General features: G+C 47.5%; 1 protein-coding gene across 1 annotated transcript; it reads right to left on the bottom strand.

Moving 5' to 3' along the window:
• Positions 1 to 27: 27 nt before the first annotated feature.
• Positions 28 to 11,424, bottom strand: znf318 (zinc finger protein 318; the record flags this gene model as incomplete). The annotated part of the gene is made up of 9 exons (XM_035663742.1): positions 28 to 4,272; positions 5,426 to 5,544; positions 6,136 to 6,229; positions 6,363 to 6,560; positions 8,000 to 8,310; positions 8,574 to 8,673; positions 8,800 to 8,900; positions 9,109 to 10,333; positions 10,978 to 11,424. Coding segments are annotated over 9 exons (5,139 nt in total), but the record flags the coding sequence as incomplete, so codon positions are not given.
• Between the last annotated feature and the right edge of the window lie 2 nt (positions 11,425 to 11,426).

The following is an 11,426-nucleotide window of genomic DNA, read 5'->3' as shown; positions in this document are numbered from 1 at the left end:
TAACCCTGCAGTGACTTCTGTGTGGAAGTATCACAGCACACAGGAGCTGTTTGTTTCCTCACTAACCTTTATTAAGACTCACTTTACAAGACAGTTTGTTTCTATTGACACACAGTGACACTGACCACGGATCAGTGTTTCAAACACAATGCAGGACAAAAACCTGACGCTCTTTCACACAATCAGCTCCTGGACCTTCAGTGAACGAGTGAACTGCAGCTTTCAAACGAAACAGAGCTGATTTTGGTGCGTGCTGCCGCTTTGATTTCACCAGCTGTAGAGTGAAAAACACCTCGTCATCCATCAGAGAGGAAACACTGACTGACCTGTGAGTCTGAACTCCAGTAGAAAAGAAGAACGTCTTTAAAGGAACAGTTTGACATTTTAGGAACTCTCTACTGCCGTCTTCCACACAGTCCAATGAGAAGGTGGATATCACAACGATGGATTCATCCCGCTAACAAGTATTGTCTGTAGAGTCTGAGATACGCTACGTGACCAAAAGTATGTGGACAGCAGAAGATTTTCAACCTTTTTTTACCTCCTTAAAATGAGGCAGTGATTCTGTATGTCAGTGGGCTGCTAGCAGACGCTGATTATTTTACTCATTTTAGAGGCAAGAAGAGGAAATATTATCCAGTTATTCATTAGAGGATCGTCTGAAATAAGAAAATAAAGTTTTGTTAATTGCTTTATGGTGTGTTCCCACCAAACGCAAATCAAATTAATAGAGTAGATTACAAAAACAGAGTCAATGCACAGACACGAATGGGGAGCACACGCAACATTTGCCCCATTCAAGTGAAGAATATTAACTTAGAGACGGAGCTGCTGCTGCCCACAGACAGCTGCTGGAGCACGGGGAGCTCTGCAGGAGAGAGCCCATAAACAGCCAGAGTCCCACCAGATCCTGATCTGATCTGTTTACACTGTTTATGACTCAAACTGTGGGGATTACATTTATCTTCACTCTCTCTTCCCAACCTGTCTGCTGGCCGCAGTAAGACGAATTAAAGGGAGAATATTTACTCGTGTGTGTAAATACAAACGATCCCGCGAGTAACACAAGGCGACAATTTGCGTTGCGTTTGGTGGGAACACACCATTACAACCTCTTAAAATAAACTTGTAACCCCTTGTGGGACCCCAGATTGGGAGCCACTGAACTAAGGGGCCTCTCCTAAACCATGAAAACCAGACCCAGATCTTATGGCCACACATGAAGTAGCTTATAACTCTGCACCACAGAGCCCCGTTGTCGTCCAAAGACTAGAAAAAGATGTGGCTGTTTAACATCAGATCCCATGTGCAGACTCAAACACTGAATGTATCCTACTGACAAGTAGCATCTGGTTAACAATGGAGGACTATGACACAAAGGTATAACCCTTTTACTAAATACTCAAAGTCATTGTTGGTTTTTAGAGGATTTTTGTGATCAGTAACAGTAACTCTGCACTGGATACACAGGAATGAAGCCCATATCTGAAACATCAGACTCTGGAGAAGGAGAACAAGATGGTTTCACGTTAAACTGGTCCTTTAAACAGATGAAGGTCAGTCTTAAGTCCATCAGCGCGAGTGTCTTTCTCGCCACTTACAGCTGCCTTCAAGTCCAGTAATTTATTGATCAAAGACTGTGACTGACGATCTTCTGATCAAACTGGACGTATGAGAGGTTTTAAAGAACCCCCTGCCCAGATTCTCGTCACACAGTCCGGTCAACAACTACTCAAAGTTAAAATTGTAGTCAAAGTCCAGAGAGGTCATGTCGGAGGGGAGGCCCAGGTTCTCCATCATCTGAGGGTCCCCCTCGCTGGGTGCCCCCTCCTCCGGATGCAACCCAGAGCCGGGATCTGATGTGTCCAGCCCTTTTAGGTCTGAAGCTGCAGAGTCAGAATCTTCTGAAGCCGGCTCAGGCTCTGGCTCGGACTGGGTCTGCTGCTGCCGCCGGGTCTGATATCTAGTTTGTCGGACAGGGCGGGGGGCAGAGGGGGCTCTCTTTGCTGCCTTGCCTCTAGCTTTGGGGCTTGGTTTGGGTTCAGGTTCTAGAGCTGCATCAGGATGGGTCCCTGGATGGGATGGGGGCTGGGTGTCCTGGTCTGGTTGGGATTGAGATTGTGGCTCTGTTTGGATTTGAGGAGTCAGTTTGGGCTGGGACAGAGTTTGAGGTTTTGGTTGCGGCTCAGCAGGCTCAGTTGGTGGGGTGAGTTGGGACTCAGATTTAGGAGCTGAGGATTGGTTTTGGGGTAGACTCTGAGCCTCAGACTGGACTGGTGGATTTGGTTTTGGTTGTGATGTTTGTGCAGTTTTGGATGGAGCCACCTCAGGTGTTGGATTTGGGGTAGACTGCAAAGACCAAACGGATGCAATCTGAATGTCTGATTCTGGCTGGTTTTGGGGACTTGGGGAACTGTTTGAGTCTGTTTGGGGAGACAAACAGACCACAGTTGGAGGTTGGGACTGGGTAAGAGGCTGAGGTTGCTGTTTTTGTGCTTGGGGGGTAGGAAGTTGACTTTTATTGGTGCTACTCCTGTCACTTCCAGTGTCTGTTGCTGGTTTGATGATGGAGGAGGAGCCTGATTGGCCAGCGCTGCTGTAGAAGATGTCAAATAAGTCCTGGGCTTTGGCTGCAGCCAGGTTACTCTTCAGTTTCTCAGACTTCTGAGCTCCGTTGCTCTTAGTCATGAAAGGAGGCGGCTTGACAAATACAGTACGAGTTTGCTCACTTTCTGGGACGCCGGGAGCTGCGACATCAGATACTATCTTTATCATTGTTGGTTGTGCAGGTTTAACCACAGATGGAGCAGGGGTAGTTTCAGGTTTTACCTCAAATGGCGCAGCTTTAGAAACTGGTGGTGCAGAATTAACCTCAAACGATGCTGGTTTAGAAACTGGTGGCACAGAATTAACCTCAAACGATACTGGTTTAGAAACTGGTGGCGCAGGCTTTCCCTCAAACACTGCTGGTTTAGAAACTGGTGGCGCAGAATTAACCTCAAACACTGCTGGTTTAGAAACTGGTGGCGCAGAATTAACCTCAAATGGCTCTTGTCTAGCAACCCCCGGTGCAGTCATAACTTCGAATGGCCCAGGTCTACCAACTGGTGGTTCATCTTTTGGATACCCTTGTAAACTAGTGTTTTGGGGTCTGATAGAGAGGAAGGTGTTCAGAGGTGCAGGTTTACCCATCATGGCTGTTTTCCTCAGGACTGCAGCGGGTGCAGGGAGGTTGGGTCGGATCCTTCCCCGGTTGGCGCTGTTGGATACCCAGGGAGGAACCTGGCTTGGCTGGTCCCCCAGCTTCTGGGCGATCTCCTTAGCAACAGCCATGGATCTTGCAAAACAGTCCTCCACCAAGACTGGATTCTGTTTCGCAGCCGCTTCGTCTTCCTTGATGAACTCGGCGGCCACTTTCTCTGCCTCCTTTGCCAGAATGTTCTCCCTCTTTTTCCACATGAACTTTCCGAATGAAGGGGTCGGGGTCACCGGTGCTGGTTTGCCGGCTTCAAGGCTTTGCTTGCGGAGCTTTGCCCTCATGGCTGGACTGGGTCCAGAGAAGATTTTGGGCGGGTCGTAGGGCTTTGGCGGAGGTTCTGGCTTGTTGACTTCTGGTTTCCCGGCTGGTTTTCCTGCTGGTTTTCCCGGCTCAAGCTTTTTAAAAGCTTCCTTCTCAGCATTAGGTTTCCCTTCTTCTCTCTCTCGGTCATATTTGGGCCTGAAATCTGAATATTTACCATATTTATACTTGTCCTCGTCTTCTCTCAGCCCATATTTGGGACGATCACCATATTTGTCGTCTTCATCTCTGCGATAGCGGTACCGATATTCTTCTTCTCTACTATATTTGTATTTGTCATCCTCGTCTCTTCGGCTGTATTTACCCCTCTCCTCTTCCTCTCTGCTGACCCGGTATTTATCATCCTTCTTGGTGTATTTAGACTTTTCATCCTCATCTTTCTTGCTATAGGAAGGCCGCTCTTCTTCCAGGCTTTTGGCATCTTTAAAATCCTCCTCTTTTTTGCTTAGCTTCAGCTTCTCCTCCTCCTTTTTAACTTTAGATTTCTCCTCCTTTTGAACAGTGTCATCCTCTTCCTTCTTTTTCTCCTTGTCCCTTTTCTCCTTTTTGGGTTTGGACTTTTCCTCCTTGTCTTTGTTTCCTTTCTCGTCGTCCTCATGTTTCCGTTTCTTTCCACTTGTCTCTGAGGCCAGTCCTGCCTGTCGGTCCAGGTTCCTCCTCTGTTCATACAAGGGATTCTCGTACATTTGTTTCTGGTAAAGGAAGCATAGAAACAGAAAGACAAGATGAGTGAAATACATCAAGAACTTCTGCCTAACATACAAACACTTCCAATCTTGTAACCAGAACATCAAATGTGATAGAGTAACTAAAACATGTCCTGTATGTGGTATGAACCTCATCGGATCCAACTGGAACATTCACATGCACTTAATACTCCTAATTTCAACCAGAACCTGCCAGGTACTGGAATGATTTCAATGAAAATCAATCCAATCTACGTTGGATAATGCTGCTTTCATGTCATGTGGGAATTCAGAATTTCTTTCTCTATCTGATCTAATTCTTACATGGTAACGATTCTGTCATATTTGAATTGGCAACAATCGGTTGCATCAGAACGTGGATCAGAAGAAATTTCTCCCTGCTTTTTCCCAACCCCGATCCCTGTCTATGCAGGATGTGGACCCAGAAGGCAGCGGCTTCATGTGGTTCTTTTGTGGTTCTAGCTCCATGGGTCAAGAACCGGCCAACAGGCGCTCGCCCACAAGTTTCCCTCCCAGGTCTGGCTTCATGAGGGGGGCCTGGCCAATTCACACAGGGTCCATGAATTGTTCTTAGTCTGGCCCCTTATGTGCTATTAAATAAATGACTGACCCTCTTTGTAATCTTGTTTAAGTTTGGACAATGTACCTTACAACTCTTGTAAAGATTTTTTAGTTTTGTGCTCGGCTAAGAATGACATTATCATTCACTAAAGTAAGCCTTAAAAGCATCCCAGTTTGTCCTTTTGTTCCTCCACCATATTTGTAACAATAAAGTGATCTTTTTTCTTATGAGTGCCAGAAAACCAAAGAATCAGAGTTAATGGATATAGTACAATATTTCCCATCTCTACCATCCATTCATGACATGCAAGCAGCGTAATCCACAGACCTTTAATTGTCCACTTTCTACCAAATAACATTGTCTCTCCATGAAATCTGTGTCCACTGTTTCTTTAAGCCAACGGATAAATGATCAATAACATTTCAATAAGTTCCTGTAGAGGAAAAGGCCTGTAAAGCTACAAGAGGACTTTATTGGCCACAGTTTCCCTGTTTTACAATAAAAGGTTGTCTGGCAGCTTCTCCACTATCTCTGTTTGTGCGTATGTGGTGATTCTCCACTCCCACAGTTAAATACCTTGTATTTCTCATTGTGAGTGTGTGTGGTGACGTGCTCTTCTGCACAGATGGCATCTCCATAAAACTCTTTACACAGCAAGCAGAAGAATCCTCTGACAGGCAGCAAGAACTCTGAACCTGCAGCAAAAACACACGCAGCACATTTTAAACCCACAGCTGGAGATAAAATCAACTGTCAATCATGTTTACCTGATGGACATGTCCATTTCCAGAACCTGTCAGGCCAGAAGAGGGAACATTTCATAATAAAAGATTGAACAAGTAGATGGTGTATAGATCAGTGGTCTTATTTCAGAGCAGTGACTAGGGGAAGAGTGCTAACTGCTCAGTGATATCAGGGTGACTACAGGAAACGGAGTACAATTAGGACAGACTAACACAGCTGTGATGGGAAGTTGAAGCACTTTTCCAAAGGTTACTGCAGCAGGTTACATTTACAGCCGCCTTTGTTTGAGGATGAAATATGACAAAGGAATGAATTGACATCAGAGGTGTGGACAGGAGTCTCCTCTGTGCTTCGATGAGTCTTTGTCACTTCGTTAGCACTGTTTTCATTAAGAGACAGAAACTGCAGCAGAGATCCACACTGAGCTCCACCTGGAAGCAGAAGACGGCTAACAACATTCAGGGACTCGGACACCGGGGTCATTAGGAAAAAAGCAGCCTTAACGACTTTTAAGAGAAATGATGAATGTGCAGTACGAGTACCTTTGGCGGGTTTTGTCAGCTTCTCTTCTAACGGCGTGTTCTTGGGGGTTTTGGTGGGAGTGGAAGCCCAGGGCCGGTCATACGGGTCCAGAGTCTGTGGGAAAAAAACAAAGAATTCAATCTAAAGGAACAAACACATAAGGACTGTACAGGTGTGAATATCAAACCTCCCTCCAAAGCAAAAACACACTATATTTTCAAAATAAAAGACAAAAGCTGTCACAAACCTTTCGATGTGATTTGCTGTGCAGGTGTGTGAAAAAATCAAACATGGAACCAGAGGTGACGTTACAGGTTTTGCACCAGTGGTTTCCTGCATCATAGTATTCAAACGGGTCTGTAGGCGGGGTCGGAGGCGGAGCCGGGGCGCTGACGGGCGGATCGTCCTGGGACGCTCTCAAGGACGGCGGCACCACTGAGGTCTGCTAAGAAACAAAGATGGATGAGAGTCAACATGGCGGACGGCAGTGTAAAGGATTCACTCAGACAAAAACATTCCAGTCTCATCTTTAAAACTCAGCTCCACAAAATCTGAAGATTGAAAAGTTTCTTACCTTCGTTGAATTCCAGCCTCCGAGACGTTAATCAACAAGTATTTTACGAGAATCCCAAAGTCGCTTTTACACCAACGGTAACTTCTAACTCGCTTTAAAGTTTAAGTTCCATCAGTCGCAGAAGAGACAAACGTATGTTTTGTGTCTTTTAACAAAGCGCAGATGATACCGTTCAGATTTAAAAGTTTACAACTTTACAAAGTTCCCAGTAAACTTTCTGTCATTATTACTGAAGCTGGAATGTAAAAAGAGACAAGCTTCAACTTCTAATTACACAACTATCTCAGTTCAAGCTCACATTTATTAGATTTAAGACATCTGATTCCTCTCTGAGCTGAACACTCATTTATGTTAACTAATCTGCAGGTAAAAGCTCTTGTTGCACAGAGGTCAGGTGGTTGGTGGAGCCCGACCGATACCGACTTTACACTCTCTATTCACCGATTACCGATGTGGCGGCTGATATAATGAATGTTTGAATGAAAATAGAGCTTTTCTATGTGGATTGTGGACCGATATGATTCTGCAAAAGGTCCTCAGAAAGCTGCTTCCTTAAACAAATAACTTTATTAAAGAATATTTAACTTAAATTTTCTTTAACATCTCCAATAATTCAATATAAATATATCAACCAACTTTAGTTTCATTGCTGAGAGCTGCTTCTTCTCTCTGTTCTCTCTGTGCTGCTGCCACAGTATTGTAAACCATAGCACCCTCTGATGGACAAACTGTGCACTGACACCAATATAAAATGTTAACACAAACAGTTTTCTGCATTAAATACTGAATAACAGATGTTGTGAATAACAACAATACGTCTGCAACAGGCCGATATCGGCTCGAGTTGTGATTCAAATCCAAACTTTCAGTAGAAAAAAATAAAAACATTGAAAGTCTGATGCAGAGAATGAGCCACAGAAAGGTCTCAAATAGAGGCCGGGTCACTTCCTGCACAGATGTTTCACATTAACAGCCTTTCAGTGAGGCTTTTAATGTGAAAGGAATGCATTAGTGGAAACATTACAGTACATTCTTGTGAATTTACCAGTTGACACATTACAATACAGGTAATTATCCTGAGCCGACAAGGCGGCAAAAAACATAAACTAACAAGTAAAATTACAAGATACATTTAATCTTCTGTTTTCATCAGAAATTATATCCGAGAGAAATATGAAGTGAGTTATGTTTACAGTATTCCACGTACATGTTACTGAGAACTTCAGTTTTTAGATCAATAAAAGTCCTGAGCCCTAGCTATGATCTTTCAGTAATACTTCCAGTTTTACCTCCTCTGCAGGTGTTTGTACCTTTATCATGGAGTTGCTGGCTGCCTGCCGTCGCTCAGGACTTCTCTCTGCCTCCCGTTTCTTCTCTGGCAGCGGCGGTTCGGCCTCCTGGACCTCGGCCGGCCTACTGGTCCCGCGGGGCCGGTCGGAAGGGCTCAGACCAAGGATGAGCGCCACCTTGTCGATCTCACTGCGTTTCTTCTCGGCAGCCTCGTGCTCTTTGCGCAGGTTGGAGATCTGAGTCATGACCTCCTCCTGCAAGTGGCTGATCTCCTGCAGCAGAGGGTCTTTGTGGCCCCCCTTCTCCCGCCGCTTCTTCCTCAGGAGCTCGCCTGAAAATAATTAATTCACTGCATCATGTGTGTGAGCAGATATTTAACAGGGCATAGGGCAGTGCTGCAGATACAGGGCGGTGGCCAGTGCTGTAGATACAGGGCAGAGCTGTAGATACAGGGCATAGGTCAGTGCTGTAGACACAGGTTAAAGATCTGTACTGTCAATTTGATTCATATATAAGTAACTTACTCCTTGTGAAAAATCTTGTGATCTAGTGCGAACGAGGCTCGAGCAACGTGGCGTCTCTGTGTGAACTCACCTTGTTGCTTCCTGAGTCTCTCCAGCTCCTTCATTAGATATTCTTTTTTCTTCATCCTGGTCTCTCTCTCCTGCTTCAGCTTCTCTCTCTCCTCCAGAACCTGAACTCAGCAGAACAAGCAGACAGTCAGGTTCAGCTCACCTGAGGGCACCTGTTCTACCTGCAGTCGTTATCGGTGTGAATCGCTGTTGAATTCCTGACCAAAGGTGACAAATGAAGGTCAGACCTTTTGTTTCTGGCTCTCGTTGTTCTGCTCCTCAGACACTCTCCTGTCGTGGCTGCTGACTTTTCCCTTCTCAGCGTCCTGAACACAACTCTTCACCAAAGCTGAGGACACAACAAGTAGCAGGACGGATATTTACTGACCCAACTGCATCCAAACAAACATCGTATAATCAGAAGAATCGTATCAGATGGCCATCTTTAGAAAACTCAGAGTCATAACTAGAAGAGTTCTTCTCACATGTGCTGCTCATTATTTAACAGAAGCTTATAAGAGCTGGAATATTCCTTAATAATCTCTGATCACACTGACCTTTGGCCCCCGGCTCAGTGGCCACTCTGTTCAAGGCCTGTTTATAGGGCAGAGTGGGGGGGAACTCGTCGGGGTGGGTCTGGGGGGGCAGTGTCATGTTGGGGGGCGGGTACATGGGCGGCCACTGCTGGTGCATGTAGGGAAGATAGTTCCCGTACTGGCCGTAGTGCGGCGGGGGAAAGTTAGGGGGCATCATTCCGTGGACCTGTGGGGGGGGGTAGTTGGGTATGGGTGCCCCAGGGTGAGGAGGGGGGAGAGTTTTGGGGTCGGGAAGCTTTTGCGGGGGCGGCGTGGGTGCTGCGTCGCTCCGCTCGACCTTCGGCTCTTTCACGTCTCTGTGAGTTGTGGGCGCAGCCGAGCTCTTCCTGTGGCTGTCGTCGCTGCTGCAGCTGCCCCCCCGCCCACGGCTGCGACTCCCACTGCTGCTGCTGCTGGAGCTGCTGCTGTGGCTCCGCCTCCTGCGGCCCTGGCTGCGACGGCTGCCGTCCGAACTGCCGGAGGAGTAACGTCTGCGGCGTGTGGGCGTCTTCGGGGGAGGCTTGTTCCCGTGGAGCCTCTCTTTGGTCCTGGCGGCCATCTTGCTGATGTCGGCCACACCCAAGTCCAGGCCGATGGTCTTCAGCAGGTCCTGGATCTTCTCGTACTCCTCAAGCGCCTGCCGCTCGCTCTCCTCCAGTGGCTCCATCCCCGGTGGGTAGGCAGGGTTCGACACCTGGACTGTGATGTTCCGGTCGGGGCTGATGGCGGGCCGGCTTGCGTACCTCACGTCCACCTCCCCGATGGTGGGAGGGACCTGAAGGTGAGAAGAGGCCTCCGGTGGAAGGCCGTACATCTGAGTGGTGACGGGTTTCTGCGGGGGGTAGTCTCCGTACAGCGCCTCCTCCGTCACGTCTCCGTACAGATCCAGCCCGTGGTGTCGGACCGGCTCGGACGCCGGCGGAGGTTTAGGCTCCTCCGAGTCTCCGTACAGGAACTTCTCCTCGTCGTCGATGTCGTCCGCGGCCTTCTCCTGAGCCTCGACCCCCGCCGCCTGAGCCCCCAGCAGGTTGAGGATCTCTTTGATCTCGGCGTCCAGACCGGCGCGTTGAGCCATGCGTGGATCGGAGCGCAGCTCTGCCAGCATGGAGGCGACCCTGTGGGGCTCCATGCCTTTAACAGCCAGCAGCAGCTGGTCAGCTACCCGACAGATGTTGGAGGCTTCCAGACCTCTGGGAGAGTCTGAGCTCTGAAACACAGAGAAACAGACAGAGTGACGCCTCTGTAGCACAGATCCTACCGACGCTCCTGCTTTAACTGGCTTTATTTTAAACGAGGGATACACAATACGTCCATATCATCAGCCGATCAATGAGCTGATTATTGATCAGTTTACATGCAGATGAATATACAAACAATTAACTTTTACTACAATCACAGTGCGAGTTCAGATGATTTCTGTCGTTCTGAACTGAATACGTTTGATTTCTGGACAAAACGAGAACTCATAAACTAAACCGTACATTTATTGATTAACTTATTAATCTGATAAATAACTGACTCAGCAATACCAACAATAATTGGTTGTTTTGTTTCTTTTCAGGAATCAATGAATATCAGAATTAGTAACTGAAATCAGAGCCTGACCGATATATCTGCCTGTGATATTGATCACAGATATATTGGTATCAGCGTATCTGTCGTCTGATACGAAAGCAGTTTCTTTCCGGTATATAAAAGATTACAGTTCTGATGACTGAATGTTTCTGTTAAATTACTGAACATATTGAAGAACATTTTATATTGTTGAATAAAGGTATTTGTATTTGTATTTGTATTTATTTTTGTTGAAGAAAGCAGCAGCCTTCTGTCGGCCGGTTGTCGGCGTCCTACCCTGAGCGAAGGCGAGTCCTCCGAGTCGATGCGTTTCTTCAGGATGGATTTGGTTGGCAGACTCAGCATCTCCTCCAGCTCCTTCCTGCGGCGAGCCGTCTCCAGCTCTTTGAACCCTTTTCTGGATTTCTCGCTGCCATCGTCTCCACTGCTCGAGCTCGAGCTGCTGCTCATGCTGCGACTGCGACTCCTGTGCCGGCTCTTGCTGAGACCGCGGCTCGCTGCTTTGCTGTAGCTGCGTCCTCTGCTCCGCCCTGTGGACCTGGACCTCGATCTGGACCTGGATGAAGACCTGTTGCGGGGCCGACTCTTGCTTCGCCCCCGGCTCTTGGCCCGGCACCGATCTGGACTGCGGCTCTGGCTGCGGGGCCGGCTCTTGCTCCGCCCCCGGCTCTTGGCCCGGCTGCGGTCCGGACTGCGGCTCCGGCTGCGGGGCCGGCTCTTGCTCC

The sequence above is a fragment of the Morone saxatilis genome, unplaced genomic scaffold (genome assembly GCF_004916995.1).
Source record: "Morone saxatilis isolate NCDOM2014 unplaced genomic scaffold, NCSU_SB_2.0 Contig19, whole genome shotgun sequence".
Taxonomy (NCBI): Eukaryota; Metazoa; Chordata; class Actinopteri; family Moronidae; genus Morone; species Morone saxatilis.
This window is presented reverse-complemented; position numbering and strand designations above follow the sequence as displayed.